This window comes from Hemiscyllium ocellatum, chromosome 10, assembly GCF_020745735.1.
Source record: "Hemiscyllium ocellatum isolate sHemOce1 chromosome 10, sHemOce1.pat.X.cur, whole genome shotgun sequence".
Classification (NCBI taxonomy): domain Eukaryota; kingdom Metazoa; phylum Chordata; class Chondrichthyes; order Orectolobiformes; family Hemiscylliidae; genus Hemiscyllium; species Hemiscyllium ocellatum.
In genome coordinates, this window is record NC_083410.1 from 113770274 (window position 1) to 113789734 (window position 19461).

At 42.8% G+C, this 19461-nt stretch overlaps 3 protein-coding genes across 4 annotated transcripts in view; 1 reads left to right on the forward strand and 2 right to left on the reverse strand.

Annotated features, from left to right (window-relative positions):
• nup133 (nucleoporin 133) overlaps positions 1-5055 on the forward strand; it is a 65669-nt gene extending 60614 nt beyond the window's left edge. For both annotated transcript variants that reach the window (XM_060831885.1, XM_060831886.1), the window contains exons 23-26: positions 912-992; positions 3832-3908; positions 4365-4450; positions 4800-5055. In XM_060831885.1, coding sequence (XP_060687868.1) covers positions 912-992; positions 3832-3908; positions 4365-4450; positions 4800-4936 — 381 coding nt within the window. In that variant the 3' untranslated portion in view covers positions 4937-5055. The remainder of the gene's footprint in view (positions 1-911; positions 993-3831; positions 3909-4364; positions 4451-4799) is intronic.
• Positions 5056-7047: 1992 nt separating this feature from the next.
• pdcd2 (programmed cell death 2) lies at positions 7048-14042 on the reverse strand. The gene is given in 6 exon segments (XM_060831891.1): positions 7048-7300; positions 7784-7897; positions 8834-8949; positions 10009-10140; positions 13463-13601; positions 13603-14042. Coding segments are annotated over 6 exon segments (1062 nt in total). The 5' UTR covers positions 14002-14042; the 3' UTR covers positions 7048-7138.
• A 1192-nt stretch (positions 14043-15234) lies between these two features.
• Positions 15235-18227, reverse strand: LOC132819920 (centriole, cilia and spindle-associated protein-like). The gene is made up of 3 exons (XM_060831892.1): positions 17832-18227; positions 17283-17524; positions 15235-16225 (listed from the first exon to the last, which is right to left on the reverse strand). Exons 1-3 carry the CDS (start codon positions 18085-18087, stop codon positions 15983-15985), a joined length of 741 nt encoding a protein of 246 aa, XP_060687875.1. The 5' UTR covers positions 18088-18227; the 3' UTR covers positions 15235-15982.
• Positions 18228-19461: the final 1234 nt, after the last annotated feature.

Sequence of the window (19461 nt, forward strand, 5' to 3'; positions counted from 1 at the left end):
GATCTTGACTCTAATCTCCAGCATCTGCAATACTCACTTCTGCTAACTATCTTCAGCTGCTTCACCAATGACCTTCCTTCCATCAGAAGGACAAAAGTGGGAAAGTGTGCAATCAGCAGCAAAAAGTTCAGCATCATTCACGATTCCTCCAACAGTGAAGCGATCTGTTTCTATATGTACCAAGATATGAGCAACATTTGGGCTTAGGTTGATTACATTAGGGTTAGGCAATGAACATCTTCAACAAGAGAGAATCAAACCTTTGCCCCATGACTTTCAATGGCAGTACTGTTGCTGAATGCCTGACAGCAACATCCTGGCGTTACCATTGACCAGAAAGTCAACTGGATCTGCCATATAAATAGTGGTTACAAGAGCTGGTCAGAGCCAAGGAATCCTGTAGTGAATAACTCTCCTCTTGATTCCCTAGACCCTCTCTACCATCTACAAGGCTCAATCCAGAACAAAGCAGCCCACTTGATTGGCATCACATCCATAAGCATTCGCTCCCGATGCTCAGTAGCAGCACTGCAGATATTCACCAAAGGTCCTTGGACTGCACCTTCCAAACGCATAATTACTTCCAACTAGAAGGACAAGGGCAGCAGTTACATTAGAATACCACCTGCAAACTACTCTCCAAGCCACTCACTATCCTGACTTGGAAATATATTATCATTCATTCAGTGTCCCTGTATCAAAATCCTGGAATTGTCTCCCCACTGAAACTGGTACCCCTACACTAAATAGACTGGAGCAGTTCAAGAAGGTTCTGTTCACCGCTGCCTTCTCGAGCAGTTTGGGATGAACTATAAGTTGTTGGCCAAGCAAATTACCCTCCCATCACATTACTGACATTTTAAAGTTTCTGATCAATTGTTAGTAATCAAATTAATATCCATTTTCTGCAGCTTTACATCAGTGATGACAACATAAAAGCAAATGAATATGATTTCAAGAAGGCACTTGATCTCCTGGAATTTGTTGAAAAGGTACTGGTGTGAACTGACGGAGCTAACAGTAACATCACAAATTATGTAACTTGAGTAGAAGTGTAATAAATTTCATTGTACTTTGGTGTTCTGTCTGCTCCATGTTTTAGCATGTGACCTGTTAACTGCCCTTCCCAAAATGATTCATTTTGAAATGTTAGGTATTAACTTTTATTTTGTTCCTTCCTGAAATGCCCACTGATTCTGGAAAATCTGAAAAATTCTGGACATAAAGCTTCTCCTCTAATCTAATTCTATATTAATGCAAAGGGCTCCTGTCCATTTCAACAGAAACCTGAAGATGGCACCTGCTTCAAATAAACAAAATAGCTGACAATCATTCACTGGTTTATTTCTTAGGGCAATGCCTTGACAATCATATTCAAACTGCCTGATTTAACATTTAAACCACGTGTGGCAACTGTTAATCAGTATCACCTGGAGTATTAGCCAAGCAGCACCCCCTCATCCCATGTATAAATGCTGATTATTTTCTCCTTCCCCTTTGAATTGATATTCTTAAGAATTGACCTGAGGATTAGAAAACAAAGTTTTGATAACATTTATTTTTGTTTTTAGCAGTATTTAAATTCTGTAATACTAAAAAATCACTGTGTAGTTTCTTGTAGCTGTTTTTTTTAAACCTCTTCTATGATGTTACCTAGGGTAAAAAAAACATTTATTTACTGGAATACTACCTCTTCCTCTCTGTCCCAAATAAAACAAACTACAGAAAGGGGAACAACAGGGAATCTTGAAGCCGATTAAGGAAATCTCAGCTAAAATCAAAGTGCAATTTGGTTTATAGAAACACTTAGTTTAATTGTTACAAAATCAAACTTCTCATTCATATTATGTTTGAATCAGGCAGGACCTGTGAAGGTGACCACCAACTAGAGCTCTGTAGAATTCCTCTACAGTATCTGGAAGGCAGATGCTGTACCCAGGGAGATGCAACATTCCTTCTATTTTGGGGACAAACTTAATTGGGTTTTTTAGAAGTCTTGCTTCTTTAGGAGCTAAGATATCCTGTATTGATTGATGCAAGCAACTGTTTACTTTGTCCTACAAGCCCTCTCATTGGAGAGCATTGTGTTGAAAGCTTTCTTCAAAACCAGTATAGAATCCTAATGACCCCAGGGAAAATACTTTGCCTATTGATCCTATCCATGCCTCTCAATTTTATAAATCTCTATAAGGTCACCCCTCAGCCTCCAGGGAAAACAGCCCCAGCCTGTTCAGCCTCTCCCTGTAGCTCAGATCCTCCAACCCTGGCTCCATCCTTGTAAATCTTTTCTGAACCCTTTCAAGTTTCACAACATCTTTCTGAGAGGAAGGAGATCAGATTTGCATGCAATATTCCAACAGTGGCCTAACCAATGTCTTGTACAGCCACAACATGACCTCCCACCTCCTGTACTCCATACTCTGACCAAGAAAGGAAAGCATACCAAACGCCATCTTCACTATCCTATCTACCTGCGACTCCACTTTCAAGGAGCTATGAACCTGCACTCCAAGGTCTCTTTGTTCAGCAACACTCACTAGGACCTTACCATTAAGTGTATAAGTCTTGCTAAGATTTGCCTTCCCAGAATGCAGCACCTCACATTTATCTGAATTAAACTCCATCTGCCACTTCTCAGCCCATTGGCCCATCTGGTCCAGATCCTGTTGTAATCTGAGATAACCCTCTTTGCTGTCCACTACACCTCCAATTTTGGTGTCATCTGCAAACTTCCTAACGGTACCTCGTATGCTCGCGTCCAAATCATTTATGTAAACGACAAAAAGTGGAGGAACCAGCACCGATCCTTGTGACACTCCACTGGTCACAGGCCTCCAGTCTGAAAAACAACCCTCCTCCACCACCACCCTCTGTCTTCTACCTTTGAGCCAGTTCTGTATCCAAATGGCTAGTTATCCATGCATTCCATGAGATCTAACCTTGCTAATCAGTCTCCCATGGGGAACCTTGTCGAATGCCTTACTGAAGTCCATATAGATCACATCTACTGCTCTGCCCTCATCAATCATCTTTGTTACTTCATCAAAAAACTCAATCAAGTTTGTGAGACATGATTTCCCATGCACAAAGCCATGTTGAGTATCCCGCATCAGTCCTTGCCTTTCCAAATACATATACATCCTGTCCCTCAGGATTCCCTCCCACAACTTGCCCACCACTGAGGTCAGGCTCACTGGTCTATAGTTCCCTAGCTTGTCTTTACCACCCTTCTTAAACAGTAGCACCACATTTGCCAACCTCCAATTTTCTGGCACCTCACTTGTGACTATCGCTGATACAAATATCTCAGCAAGAGGCCCTTCTTGCTTAATAAGTTATGTTTAGTGTTTGCTTGACTGAGTCGGTTGTGAGCTAAGTCCTGGTGGCATCAATGAAGCTTTCCTGGCTCACCAACTTTCTCTGAATGTCCTCAATCAGCTCCGAGTTATCTTTGTTTTGACTTTTTTTTAATCTGGAGGGTCATTTTATGGGAATATTTAAAATTGACTCCAGTTGATACAAAGAAACTGAATAGTAATAAATAAGAGCATTAGAACAAGGGACGTCAATGTAACCTTGAGAGACTTAAAAGTGAGCAGGTGTTTTATTTGCATGTAGGTTGAGAGGCAGTGAAAAAATGCAGGAATAGTTTGTGATTGAAGTAAACAAACAGGGAATGGGAAAAGGACAGGCATGTGGAATGAGAATATTGTACATTTGGAGGAGAACATCCGGCTGAGGATTTATACTGTTATTTCCTGGGACAGATGTATAGCAGCTCTTAATTATTTTGGAAGCTGAATGTGTTTTTTATCTGTTTGCTGTCTGAAGGAGGAGGGTCTACAGGCTCATACTAACATTGAGTCATTGAAACTGGAAATCTTCTGCCAAGCTATTCAGAGAGACAAGTAAGTACATTCTGGTTTCTCTATCCTCATCCCAATGTACACATTAAAAGGAACAGTTATCTATTCACAAACATAGTAATGTTGCCTGTTAGCTTTGTGAAGCTATGCTTGCAGCATAGTTTAGATGACATAATAAAAGTCTTTTAAGTGATTTGGCTACTCCCACCTCTCATTAAGTCCTTGTTTTCCATTTCCCATTCTATGGTGAAACACATTAGAAATACAGCCTCCAATGTTCTTAGCTCTGTGGAGAGTTGCAAGTGTAATTTTAAAAAATATTTATTTGTAAATTGTTTTCATTAACAAACATTTTGGTTGGAATCTTTGATGATGTGGTTAATTACTCATGTGCTGGCTGTTGTTGTGAGTTAGCTATCACCAACCCTTGGCAATTCTTCAACTCTGAATTGACAAAAACTCACCAGAGAATGATGTTCTTGTCTTGTTTTTCTGCAGTTGGTCTTTTGATGCAAAGGATGACCCTATTGAAGCTGCAAAGGAAACTGTACTGATAAAGGTTATTAAAAAGCTCATGGATGAAGGTGAGTGTTATATTCAACTACTTCTTGAAACAGCTTGATATTAAATACTGAATCAGAACAATAAGCATGTACTAAAGTGCTTTGTGATGAGTGCACGTGGGTATATACCCAGTATTCTTTATTATTAATTCATCCATATGATGCAATATGTTTCTGTTCAGTCAGACGGCTGTGCCAGCTGGCTAGTATTGCTGTAGTGTCTCTTTGAGTATTGTAGCACTGCCTGAAATAGCCAGGTCCTGAATGGCTGTAACAGCTGTAATATCCTTCCTCGAACCAACTCCGTTTTGTTGATCTTGATAGACTGCTGTGTATAGATTTACTATCTTCAAATATATTTCATTTTTAGGAGTTCAGCTGAAATATTATTTGCCAGACGTGAAGGACCTGCTGAAGTCAGAGTATCTCGTAACCCTGAGATCCAATGCCTATTTTGAATTCCTTCTACAAGCAATCTATGAACATTATTTTAAACTACAATCCTGATTTGCTCTAATGTCATCAGCCTAATTTTTTTTTTACGATTCTTCACTCCTGTCAGAAGCTGCAGAAAAAGCAACCTGCAATGTTTAAACTTTTGTATAAAATAAATGAATTAATTTGTGCTTCTTTTGAAAGTTGTTTAATTTTACAAAGGTCACAAACTTGCTGCTTCCAATTTGAATGGGGGTCTGTTTGATTTGGATTGAATAAGGCTTCTTGGCTACTAAATACTTTGCCCGTCCGACCAAGTCGCTGACCCCATTTTTTTAAAAACTGGTTCTTTCTGCTCAATGCTGCTCTCAAATGGGGATATTTGTAAAAGGAAACCCATGGTAAGTAAGTAATTTTCCTGTTTGTAATAAAGAACTCTAAAATCCAAAGGCATTTTGAAAGTATATTACAGGCAAGAGTGTAACCTGAGAGAGAATAAAGCTCTTGAAGGATTGAGGTGGCAAACTGTGGAGCAAGAAGATATGGGTGAGGTTGCAAGTGAGTAGTTTGCACCTGTACTCACTGTAGAGACAATGTAGGCATAGACATCAGGGAGAGGGCTGTTATATATTTGAACAATTTGCATGCACCAGGTTTCTGTATGAATAGGAGTAACTATTTATTACAAATAAATGTGGTTCTTCAATGCTTGTTGAATCATAACTCTACATCCTGAAACCCTAGCCACTCTTCCCCTCTATCAAAGACATCTTAGAAATGACTGCCACACTATTCAGACCCCTTGGCATCAAACCCACCAACACACTAAAACAGCGGCTAATGAACTTGAAAGACCCTATACAGACAACATGCAAAACTAATGTCACTTACAAAATACCAAGCAAGAATTGTGACAAACAGGCAATAAACTAGCCACCAGGATATATGAACATCTACTAGCCACAAGACGACATGACCCCCTTGTATCCTTACACATGGATGAGGAAGGACAGCACTTCAACTGGGACAAAACATCCATCCCAGGACAAGCAAAACAGAGACACATATAAGAATTTCTAGAAGCATAGCCTTCCAGCTGGAACTCTATCAACAAATACATTGACTTGGTTTCAATTTACCACCCCACTAAGAAAAAACAGGAAGTGACACACACTCAAGAAAACCCAAATATATAAATAGAAAGTGGGCTTACACCACCAGTGCTTTATGCAGAGGCTCACTGAAGATGTTACCTAATCTTCCAGCTCAGTGAGCAAACCTACATCCAGAACCTCAACCTGAGCTGCAAATCTTCTCAAAACTCAATAACTCTACTAGTTAAAATTGTAAACAGTTTTTAAAGCCCTCTCCCCACAGATCAAAAAATAAATTATCGGTGGAGGGAAAAAAAACTGGGAAAGCAGTTTGAAGCCCTGGTCCATGGGGTTTGCAGCGTGATTTTGCCAGAAGAACTTCATGTTTCTGTGAATTTTTCAGAGATAAATAGTGTTCTCTAGTCTCAGTCCAAAGAAATGTAGGTTAATGGATTGACCACACAAAAAAATTGCTCCAGAGTCCTGAGATGTACAGGTTTGCTAGTTAACCCTGCCATGAGATTTTTTTACATGGTTATGGGGTTGGGGTGGGTCTGAGTGAGATGCTCTTTGCAGAATCAGTACAGATTTGATCAGCTGAATAGCGTGTCTCTGCACTGTAGCAATTCTGTAATTCTAACAAGGGAGAATGGCAGGACTCCAGGAAGCACAGAGAAAACCTTTGTGTTCATATCAACAAATCCTTTAAGGCAATAGGACAGGTGGATAAGATGGTTGAGGAGGAATATAGGATAATTGGATTAATTAGTCAAGGCAGTGAATATAGGAGCAGGGAGGGTATAATGAAACCTGTTCTGAGAACTTAGACAAAATACCAGGGAAACATTTAACATAAAAGCTATATCAAACTAAACATGTGAATTATCTTGACAAGGGCAAAGCAAAAAGCTTTGACAAAGTGTATTTTTTCAGTAATTGACCTTTCTATTTCCCAATATTCTGATCTTTCGCTCAGCACACATGGAAGAACCAGCTTTCCCCCTCCACCCTCTGCAGGCCAGTAGAGATAAATTAGTTGCTGAACCTGTAATATCTTTTTTGCCTAAATCACAGACAATGGAGAGGGGATAAAATTACTGATTTATTATCTGTATAGTACCTTACATTTTTTAGCAAATATCTTAATTAAAAGAGAAGCTGATAGAGATGCAGTGAACAATTACAGGTGATCCGCAGAAAAATCCTGTTTCCAGATAAATTCTGCACTGTATTCGTTGCCGTGGTCACAGTTTTGTTCACAGGTATAAACAACAAGTGTTCCCCAGTCCAAACTCTCTCCAAAACTGTCCATTTTAAGATGGTTCAGAAGCTGTGGCATTACCTGAAAATTGTGAGTGAAAATTTAGTGGCTAATGTTCACTTCACACATTGCACAAGTTCTTATTGCTATAAAACTTAGCCCTGTCTCAAGTACAACAAGCCATTAGGAAATCAAATGATATGTTAGTCTTTATCGTTAGGGAATGTGCAGTAAAGATGGCTAGCTGCAGCTACACCTTACAGATGGCGCAGTTTTAGTCTCCTTACCCAACAATACATGAGCTCACCTTAGACAATATAACTGATTCCTGGGATAAACGGACTGTCCTGTGAGGACAGATTCAACAAAACAGGATAAGATTGAAAGAATAAGAGGTGATCGCAATGAACTTAGATGTGTGTCAAAGCACCATCTTAGAAAACTACCAATAATCACAGCAATCAGTTATCCAATACTACTTGGAATGGCCACTAAACTCATTATGATGTACTTTTTAGGATCACTGGACAGAATTCTGCATAAGTTCAACAGAATAATTCATACCTGAAATTCAAATTCACGTTTAGCCCCACATGCACAGCTGGGGATATCTACATCGGAAGGAACATTCTCCTCAGACACCCACAATGGGCTTCCTCCTCTGCAGTAACGCAACACCTATAACAAGGAACAATAGAGATGTGCATTCTGTGCTTCAACAAAGTTCCACCTTGTTGTTTCAAGTGAAATCAAATTCATTACCCTTGGGCTGTTGAACATTTCTAAACTCAAATAGGATCATGAAATTCAAACTCACCTTACCATAAAGTATTCTACTTCCTACATCAGCACCAAATGGGGGAGTCTTTCTTTCAAACAGCCACTGCAGGCATGATGGGCTGAAATGTTTTTTGCACCAAATTATTTTTATTGAAATTCCTCCACTTTGACACTCAAAGAAAATAGCAAAAGGAAAATAGCAAAAACTATAGCTCAGATATGACTAATCTCGTACTCAAAAATGAACTGAACCCCTGCAGTGTCAAGCACGCGGTGCATATTTGGTAACTGATAAAACTACTGTGCCTCAGGTCTGTGTAACAGATTACTGCTCTGTATTGTAACCAAACTCAAGAGGAAAGAAAACAGTTTAAAGTCTGGTTGAAGATTTGTAGCTCGGGTATCCGTTGTTGTGGTTCTGTTCGCCGAGCTGGAAGTTTTTGCTGCAAACGTTTCGTTCCCTGGCTAGGGAACATCATCAGTGCTATTGGAGCCTCCTGTGAAGCGCTGCTTTGATGTTTCTTCCGGTATTTATAGTGGTTTGTTCTTGCCGCTTCCGGGTGTCAGTTTCAGCTGTAGTAGTTTGTATGTGGGGTCCAGGTCGATGTGTCTGTTGATGGACCCCACATACAAACTACTACAGCTGAAACTGACACCCAGAAGCGGCAAGAACAAACCACTATAAATACCGGAAGAAACATCAAAGCAGCGCTTCACAGGAGGCTCCAATAGCACTGATGATGTTCCCTAGCCAGGGAACGAAACGTTTGCAGCAAAAACTTCCAGCTCGGCGAACAGAACCACAACAAAGAAAACAGTACAGGACATATGTACCTGATCAGGCGCAAGTGCTATCCTCCTCTTAAACTTTGCAAAGATGCGGTCTTCCTTTGACTCATGTTTTGCCATGGCCTCCAACTCCTCGTGGTCAAGGCCCTCAGTCACACAATCTCAAAACAGTAGAGACATAAGTTATTACCAGAACTCATCAATCCTCTATCCTACTTCCCTAGCTAAGTGTTCGGGGTCACTGCTATTCAAAGACTGAAACAAAACTCAAAACAAGTGAAAATACTCTCCAGCTGAATTACTTATCGCCCAGAATTTGGATATAAACCTGCGCACGTTCTAAAGTTTGAGAGAAATATTTTAATTCTTTACTCATTTGTCCCCTTCCTGCATCTTTCAGGTCTCAAACAGTTTAGAATATTTTATTTATCATTACATTTTAATCGAGAGTTAGAATTTAAACAAAACTTGTATCAGGCAAGAACAAATTATAAACAATACATCTATGCCATAATTGCTGTTGTTTTCTAGTGATGGCTATCAGTAACTAGTCATTTAATATTGGAAATTAGACTTTGAGCTACAAAACAATAAAAAGTTACCAACACAAACCAGCCCTGATCTCTTACTTTTCTAGTTTAAAGCCATATTTGATTTTAAATGCTTTGCCTGAGATTTTTTATCTAGTTGAACACACATATAAGTGTGTGGGGTGAATTTGTACTTGGAGAATTATGTTATTTTGCTCAAAAACTACAAAAAGACTCTGTAAATCCCTTTTTTTCAGAAATTGAATAAGTCTGAACATTGGGGCACAGACAGCCTCACACTTTCAACGCATTATCTGAGCTGACATGACAACTATTGTTAAAGTTCACTTGAGAATGTAACTCTACAAAGAAAGCTCTGGAATTTACATATGAAAGAACTGAAACCAACATAGTCATTCTAAAAGATGAGAGACTTAAACAATCCAGATCTTTTTCAATATATGATTTCAGTTGCATCACACTGTAAACGTTTGCTATAAAGTCTGTGTCTTAAGATCTTATACTCCACAACTACCTGAAAGAACAGTGCTCCGAAAGCTACTGATTCCAAATAAACCTGTTGGGACTATAACCAGGTGTTATGTGATTTTTAACTTTAACTTGACAGGATCCCAAAGGAGAGTACAGACAATTGTTAAAGTTTTAATTGCTAATACAACTTTTACTTACCATGGCCTGCTGCCACCAGTGGCTCTCCACATGTCACATTTTCTCGCTCCTGGTCCTCAGAGTCCTCAAGTTCCATCACCAGTTCAAACTCTGGGAAAAGGATGTTGAGGGAAGACAAACTACCTGCTTTACCTGTAAAGGAATAAACACTCATCACCACTACCCAAGGAATTGGCCACAGCCTCTGGTTGGATAATGTTGGTCCTCCTCAGGGAGGAATCTCGGATTCCCCACTCCCTTGCTTTCACAGAAGAATCTCCTGGAATGGAGGAAATGAACATCTGGGTACTGATACAGGTAACTCAGAATTTGTTTGCATACATCTGTACAGTCCTCTGTTGTTGACTCCTATCACTGCTGGCCTCTCACCATAATTTAGAAATGCTAGCTCAGTGAGTTGTGAAAATGGTCTAGAAGCTCAGAGACCCAGAGTGCTAACAGAGCAGGATATAATGAACACAGCACAAATTTGGGGGAGTTTTTATAAATCTTTGTACAATGTATGAACAGATTTAGTCTTATCACCCTTGTCAAGATCATATATTTTTATTTTTCTATTTTTGGATTGTGGACAAAATTAGGAAATGTATGCTGCTTTGGACCAAGAAAACTGAGAAAAGAGATGTTGAACTTGCTGGAACACATTGAGAGTCATATCTACGTGGTGATGGAGGAGAATACTGGATTCATTGGCTTCACAGGCATATGTTCAAATATGTTCAAAAAAAGCAGATTTCCCAGATATAGCTTGATTCTTCAGATTGAGGAAATCTGAAATAAAGATCTGAAGTAGCAAAAGTACATCACTTTAATCCTGTGGACTACTGCATTTTTTTTCTCCAATCATAACATCTACACTTTTAGTCTGTCAGTCTGCATGTGTCAATGTTGAAAGGGAGGTAGAGTTCAAGTTAGTTATAAGTTGATAATTCATTGTTTGCCTGTGAATAGACATGATTTGTTTTTAATACATTGTAATTTCTTGTTAAATGCATAAACCTGGTCAGTGTTTTTTTGCTAACCGGAAATCATCAGGCAGGAGAATTGGAGACTAAGTAATTTGATTAAATCTTTAACTTCTGTGACAACCCTGGGAGTAGATCAGGTCAAGTGTCAGCACATCTTCTCAAATTGGTCATGACAGCCTTCTGTTACCCCAAGAAAAACCTAACATAGTTACTTTAAAAACTGAAAATGCTGGAAACAGTTGTCATTTCTGGTCTGTGACTTTCTATCAGAACTGGGAAAAGCTCGAAATGCAAGAGGTTTTAAGCAAGAGGTGGGCGAGGCAAGATAAAAACAATCTTAGCTGCCCTGTAATGGGCTAGAGGGCAGGAGAGATTGAATGACAGAAGAGTTAGTTATCCAGGGTCAAAAGCAGGGGTAATGGGACAAGACAAAATCTGAGAAAATGTGCCTGTGTCAAAACGTGTGGTACTGGAAAAGCACAGTTGGTCAGGCAGCACCTAAAGGAGAAGGAGAGTCAACGTTTCGAGCATAAGCTCTTCATCAGACACTCTTGATGAAAAGCTTATGCTCAAAATGATGAGGACTGCACAAAACACTACAAAGGACAAACAGGAAGACAGCTAACGATCCGCATCCATGAACACCAACTAGCCACGAAACAACACGACCAGCTATCCTTAGTAGGCTCACACGCAGATGACAAGTAACATGAATTCGACTGGGACAACACTACTATTATAGGACAAGCCAAACAGAACAGCCAGGGAATTCCTAGAGGCATGGCATTCATCCACAGATTCAATCAATAAGCACATCGACCTGGACCCAATATACCGGCCACTGCAGCGGACAGCTGAAACTGACAACCGGAAGCGGCAGATTCAAACCCACTACAAATGCCGGAGGAAAGATCACAGAAGCGCTTCACAAGAGGCTCCCAAGCACTGAGGATGTCACCTAGACAGGGGACGAAACGTCTGCAACACAAATTCCCAGCTCAGCGATTAGAACCACAACAATATGAATAATGTTTGAGGACTCTGGATTTATAATTGACGTAGTTTAGAAGGATAAGGGGGATATAATTGAAACAGACAGGATACAGAATGGCCTGGACAGAGTGGATGTTGGGAAGATGTTTCCATTGGTAGGAGAGACTAGGGCCTAACGGCACAGCCTGAGAGTAAAGGGAAGACCTTTTAGAAAGAAGATAAGGAGGAACTACTTCAGCCAAACAGAGTAATGAATTTATGGAATTCATTGCCACAGAGGCTGTGGAGGCAAGGTCATTGAGTATATTTAAGATGGAAATAGGTTCTTGAGTATGAGGGTAAGGGGGAGAATGGGGTTGAGAAATTTATCAGCTATGATTTGGAGATGCCAGTGTTGGACTGGGGTGTACAAAGTTAAAAATCACACAACACCAGGTTATAGTCCAACAGGTTTAATTGGAAGCACACTATACACAAAGATCCACATGCACACATATACATATACATTTGTAGGGTGAATTTGTACTTGCAGAGTTACATTGTACTTTGCTCAAAAACTGCATGAATTCATGTTAACCTCTTATCTCACTTTTTAGATTAGAATCAATCTAAACATCATGGCACAGACAGAGAACATAGGGGGCTAACACCTTCAACATATTGTCTGGCTAACACCAATTGTTACAGTTAACCTGAGAATGCAACTTTGTGATTTACACATGAAAAAAGTGAAACTATCATGGTATTCGAACAGATGAAAGATTCAACAGACAATCCAGTTATTTTTCAATGTACAATTTCAGTTACATCACACTGTAAATTTTTGCTATAAATTCTGTGCCTTACACTTGTGTCCTCCACAACCACCTGAAGGAGCGGCGCTCCGAAAGCTAGTGCTTCCAATTAAACCTGTTGGACTTATTTAACATGTGTGATTGTTAGCTTTATGAGCTATGACTAAATGGCAGAGCAGCTTCGATAGGAGCAGAAATTAGGCCATTCAGCCCATGTTTTATGGTCTAAGTGTGGATTAATTGTCCTGGATTATTGTTTCTATCGAGCTTCCCCATTGCTGATGTTAAACTGACTGACTTGTAGTTGCTGGGCTTGGCCTTGCACCTGTTTTTTTTTACAGCAGTTTTGTGGTATTTGCGATTCTCTGGTGTAGCTGGTTAGTACCTGTTAGTATATCTGTTAGTACCTGTTAGTATATCTGTTAGTACCTGTTAGTATATCTGTTAGTATATCTGTTAGTATATCTGTTAGTATATCTGTTAGTATCTGCGGACAAACCCAGGTCAATGATTCATCAGTTGCCTTTTTAATATCACTTTAAGAATTCTGTCCCATTTAGTATTTCAACTCCTTCCTCTTCAACACAACCTGGTTCTGTCTCCAGTTAGTTACGAGTTTACTAATAATTACCGCTTTACTCCTAGTAACTAGTTAGCAGCTAGTTAGAGGTTTACAACAGTTTGCCGCTAGTTACTCACCCAGCGCCTGGCCACAGGCCTCTCGATGTCCCGCTTTCCAATCCAGGCTTTGATGCTCCTTCCCGCAGTAATGGGCCCAGCGGCAGCGGGAGCAGCTCTTGGGTCCCGAGGCTCCGCAGACGCGGCAGAGGCGGAGGCCAGGCCCCGGCCCCGGCCCGGCCCGGCCCCGGCCCCGGCCCCGGCGGCGGCTCAGCCTCGGGCTCGGGCTGGGGCTCGGGCGAGTAAAACTCATTGATGCGGCCAAGCTGGCTCCGGAAAACAGCGAAGCGGCGGCGCGGACAGGGCGAGTGCGCGCAGCAGAAGACGAGGAGCGTGCGGTGGAAGGCGCGGCCCCGCGGCGCGTACACCTGCAGAAGGAAGATCATCGGCCGCGCGCAGCCGCCGCACCGCAACCGCTCGGGCTCCGGGAGTTGCCGGCTCAGCCACGCCGGCCGCCCGCCCACTTTACTGGGGAATTGCGAGCTCAGCAGCCGGACCGCGGGCGCCGGCTCCACGAAACCCAACTCAACTGGAGCCGAGGCTTCACCATCTGACGCCATTGCTAGGCCCAACGCCTACATTTTGCGTCACTTCCGGGAATTTATCCGTCTTCCTAAAGATTCCCCCAGGAACAGACTGCGAGAATATTCGATCCGGGGGCGGGAGCTAATCCTCCAGGTAGTGACCGTCTGTCAGGGTCTCCCAATGAATGTAGAGTCCTTCGAGATATTGGACAATAATACCGAGCAGAAGTTGTTTTCTGATCCTGAGCATTTCCCTTTGGAGAGTGTGCAGAGAAGGTTCACCATCCAGACTCGAGAGCATTGGCAATGAGGAAAGGTTAACAAGGCCAGGATTGTTTTCACTGGAAAGTCCGCGGCTGAGAGGAGACCTGATCGAGGTCTACAACAGTGAGAGGCATAGACAGGATGGATAGTCAGAGGGTTTCTTCCCTTGGGCTGAAGTTTCAATTACAAGGAGACAGGTTCAAAGTGAGAGCGGCCAAGTTTAAGGGAGATGTGTGCGGGAGGTTGTCACACAGAATGGTAGGAGTCTGGAACGCACTACCAGAAGAGGAGGTGACATTTAAGAGGCATTTGGATGGTTACGGGAATAGGGAGGGAAGAACAGGATATGGACTGAATAAAGGTAGAAGCTTTCTTATTTTAGTTAGGGCATGATGATCAGGACAAGTTTGGAGGGCCAGTTCCTCAGCTGTCCTTCACTTTTGTTAAGCTACAGATCAGCCACGATCTCATTGATTGGTGGAACAGGCTTGAGGAGCTTAACACCTACATCTGTTTCTGAGAGCCAATCTGGACACCACACCACAGAAAGGATATAATGGACTAGACAGGGTAGACCCAGGAAAATCATTCCTGGTGACAGGCAAGTCCAAACCATAGGGGTCTCAAACTAAGGGTGCAACAAAAGCTATTTAGGACTGAGATGAGGAGAGCCTATGGAACTCACTACTACAGAAAGTAGTCGAGTCCAAAGTATTATCTGATTTCAAGAAGGAGTTTGATTAGCCCTTGAGGTTAAGGAGATCAAAGTATATAGGCCAAGGACAGACTATTGAGTTGGATGATCAGCCATGATCTTAATGAATGAAGGCTTGAAGGGCCAAGTGATTTACTTCTGCTCCTACTTTCTATGTTTTTAACTTGCTGTTGCTACCTGTCCCCTGCCAGGGAAAAGCACTGTGTGGAAATCTCCAATCATGCTATGATCACCTCACAAGGCAGATTATTTGCATAAAAGAAAAGTCATTGCCTGAAAACAAAAAGGAGTACAATCACATATGAATGTATTTATTGAGCAGGTACACATCATAAGAAGCAATGCCTTCTATTTACAGCACGTTTAACAGACCTCCTACTGTCCAAAGTGCTTTACAAATTAATTAGGTACTTTTGACAAGCAGTCACTGTTGTAATGTACAAAAGAGCAATGTGATCATGACCAGATTATCTACAATGACAAGAGGGAACCCTAAAAGTGTAAAAAGGTTACAAATATGAACCGCTATAGAAAAGAGTCCAATGAACTTTACAAAATGTGCACTCATTATACAATAGTGCATACTATTATGACAAAACTACAGTTAAAGGTTACCAGTGCAATGAAGCAATTTGTGCAAAATAATACTGAGCTCACAAAAATTCATGTGCAATCTACCATTTACATACTAATGAAACTCTCAATAGTATTGCATAATTGACAGTAATCAGAACAGTCAATAATTATCAATTTGGAAAATAATTGTAGCACAAGGAAATAAATGTCCCAATTTTAAAATGGGATTCTGTGGTCCTGTCAATGTTATGTGTTGTGATTTGAAGACAATGCACCAATACTATCACTGAAACTTTTCTACAAATCAGCAAAACAATTCCAGTGTTTGCTAATTATGTGTTATCCATGAATCAGCTCTCATAATACACACTCCAATTAGGGCCCAGTACTGAGCCCAAAACAGACCAGAATAAATAAACTATTCTATTGGCCCATGCTCTACCAACAGGAAGCTGCTAAGGCTCAGAGTGACCGTGATGAATAACATCTCATATATTCAGACAGCCAAGGGTCTTCTGCTCCAGTAGGCTTCAACACCCGAACTTGCAAGTGATCAGAAAGTGATTTATGTTCTAAAGTGGATTTACACTGCCCGGCACGAAAGTGGGTGGTCGATGTCACTTTACCACTGGGTCGTCTATGAGGTGTACACATGGCTTTCTGTACCTGACGCCTGTGATGAGCACGTACTGCAGATTCATAAATCTGTCAGAAAGAGAAAGTTCACTTTGGAAAAAGACTGCATTGTTTACAAGGATAACGGTTTAATAAATATTAGCCAAGACCTTTTATGCATGTTGTTTACAATTTAGCTTAAATATCTTTCCAATTATAACCTTTGTCCTCATTTGCTCACACGGTAGTTGTTGGCAAGGCTACTCTTAGTCTCATTTACACCCCCTCTAAAAAAAATAAACAAAAGCTGGATCTAGTGTCAAAGACTTTTACAGCATAGTAAAAGGCACTTCAGTCCAACATTCCCACATCAGTGATCAAACATCCATTAACTCTAATCCCATTTTCCATCACCCTGCCTGCGCCTTTCTGCTATGGGTATTTCTTGTGTCTTGAGGGTTACGGCTCCCACCACCCTTTAGGCAAAGAGTTCCAGATACCCAACAGATTTTCTTCATATCCCCCCTCAAACTCCTGCTCTTTCCTGTAAAACTGTATCCTAGGTCACTGACCCCCTATATGAAAGAGAAAATCTCCTCCGTATCTATCAAATGTTATGTGAACAAGACACAAAGGTTCCTCTGAACTTCCAAGCATCTTACCATTCAATGTGTCCCATCTTGCCTTGTTTGTCCTCTAAAAATGCATCTCCTCACATTTTTCAGAGTTATTAGAATATTCAAATTCCATGTGCCACTGTTAAAACAGAGAACAGAATGGGAATATCTGCCCATCTGCACCTTCCTGTAATCTAACGCTTTCCTCTGCTATTTAACATATCATCACCTCTTTTATGCCTTCCCTGCATCCATCCAAACAAATTCACTTTTCAGTTCGCACCCCATTAAACCTAGACTCCTCTGTAGCACTTTGGATGTCCTTACAACCTACTGACTCCAGTGGTTGAAAAAGGCAGCTCATCATTGTCTCAGCCAACAATACCTAGTGATGCAGCACCCACTGCTCCCTGGAACAGGAGGGTTGCGCTGATAATCAGAAGTTGAAAATGCATCCTTTTTAAATGGGAGCTCCCATTCTCTAGGAATGTCTGCAGTATTTTCTCTGGATATTAATCCAATCTTTGTACCTGTCCTTTTAAAGCAGACGCGCTGACGTTGTGTGTCTTCTTACAGCCAACCTCAGCATCTCTCTCAGCCCAGCCAAACATCGCAAACGGAGCCTTAGTTTCCTTCGGGGCACCGAGTGCTGCCGCGGACCGAGGGGTTTTTGCTGACACTCGGCGACAATCCTCAGGCCGGAGGCGCCGTTCATCCGCTGTCGGCTCTTCGTCTTTACCCTTTTCACCGGCTTCAGGAAGACATTCAGTCTCTGTTTAACCAGAAATCAAACAGCGGCTCAGGGACCCCGCTCTTCTCCGCCCGCCCATCCCCGAACCCCCGAACCCCCCCCCCCCCCCCCCCCCCGAACCCCCGGACCCCCCCCCCCCCCCCCCCCCCCGAACCCCCGAACCCCCGGACCCCCCCCCCCCCCCCGAACCCCCGGACCCCCCCCCCCCCCCGAACCCCCGAACCCCCCGGACCCCCCCCCCCCGAACCCCCGGACCCCCCCCCCCGGACCCCCGGACCCCCCCCCCCCCGAACCCCCCCCCCCCCCCCCCGAACCCCCGACCGTTTACCTGTCGCCGCGGCCGGTGGCTCAGCCGCCGTTCCCTGGCCGTGAGTCTGGGGAGAGTCCTCGGGCAGCGGCTCAGTGGGTGTGGAGGAGCCGGAGCTGGATCCTGAGGCCGAGTCCCAGATCCAGGGAACATGGGCCTGTTCGAGGAGTCGCCTCATGCCGCGATACTCCAGCAGCGCCGAGTAACAACTGCCGTAAACCTCCCAGCTCGGCCCCCGGAATTGCTTCATGTATTCGGTCTTCATCCGCTTGGCCATCTCCACAACCTGGGCCCGATCAGAAACCGCCCTGTTGCGGGAGGTAGGGCGCGGGCGGGATCGCAAATCAAGTCCGAGGCTTCAGATTGGCGTCAGGCCCGGAGGCCGCCATTGACCTCATGACCCGCAAACGTCACTACCTCCTGATTGGTCAGAAGCATCGGGCGGTGGGACAGGGGGTGGGCGGGGTTTGAGGGTGTGGGGGAGGGGCGGGGTGTGAGGGGGTGGTGGGGGAGGGGCGGGGTGGGAGGGGGGTGGGGGTGGTGGTGGTGGCTATGAAGGGGAGTAGAACATAGAACAATACAGCACAGAACAGGCCCTTCGGCCCACGATGTTGTGCCAAACATCTATCCTAGATTAAGCACCCATCCATGTATCTATCCAATTTCCACTTAAAGGTCACCAATGATTCTGACTCTGCCACTCCCACGGGCTGCTTGTGCTGGGCAGGTGATTTTTGTACAAATGTCAAGCTGTGAAGTTATTTCAAACTTCAGCATTTTAAACAGGCTACCTGTATTGGTGAGGGTTGAAAAATATGAAAAATATCTATTCCAGAAGTTAGAATAGCTGCATGGGTTTACTCGCTGAGCTGTAGGTTTGATATCCAGATGTTTCATTACCTGGCTGGGTAACATCATCAGTGGCGACCTCCAAGTGAAGCGAAGCTGTTGTCTCCTGCTTTCTATTTATATCTTTCTCCTGGATGGGGTTTCCTTCACAAACCTTGCGAGGGGGAGGAGTGTTGATCGGACCTTCCATGTCAGCTGACCCTTCTGGAGAAATTTGCAGGGAAAAACACTGTGAAAGTGGTCAGAATGTAATGTCCTCAAGATCCAATGGGAGAAGGTGAAGATGATCCTGTCAGGTTGTTCAGTGAGCAGACTGTCAACGTCATTTGGCAGAATGCTTCATCACCAGAACTTTCCAATAAGCACCAAGATATCACTCGGCTGGTGTTGAAAAGGGGATTCCATGTGAGATCCTTCATGTACACCCGGTCGATCAACATCACCACACTCTGCTCTTGAAGTATCTGTGAGGGTTTAGAAACTGTCACACATCTCCTGCTGGAATGTGTTTGTAAAGAATGATGGAGTGGTCAAGGTTCATAGCTGAAAATGTGTTGCTGGAAAAGCGCAGCAGGTCAGGCAGCATCCAAGGAGAAAGAGAATCGATGTTTCGGGCATGAGCCCTTCTTCAGGAAGGGTCAAGGTTCGTCCCAAGCAGCACCATGGCGTGGGACTATATGGTTTGTTCCATGGGAAGGACACTGAGACAAATATTGACTGTGCCTGGAGGACCATTAACTTGGTGAAAGACAATCTTTGGTCTGTCTGAAACCTGTTGGTTTTCCACACCAAGATGTTGACC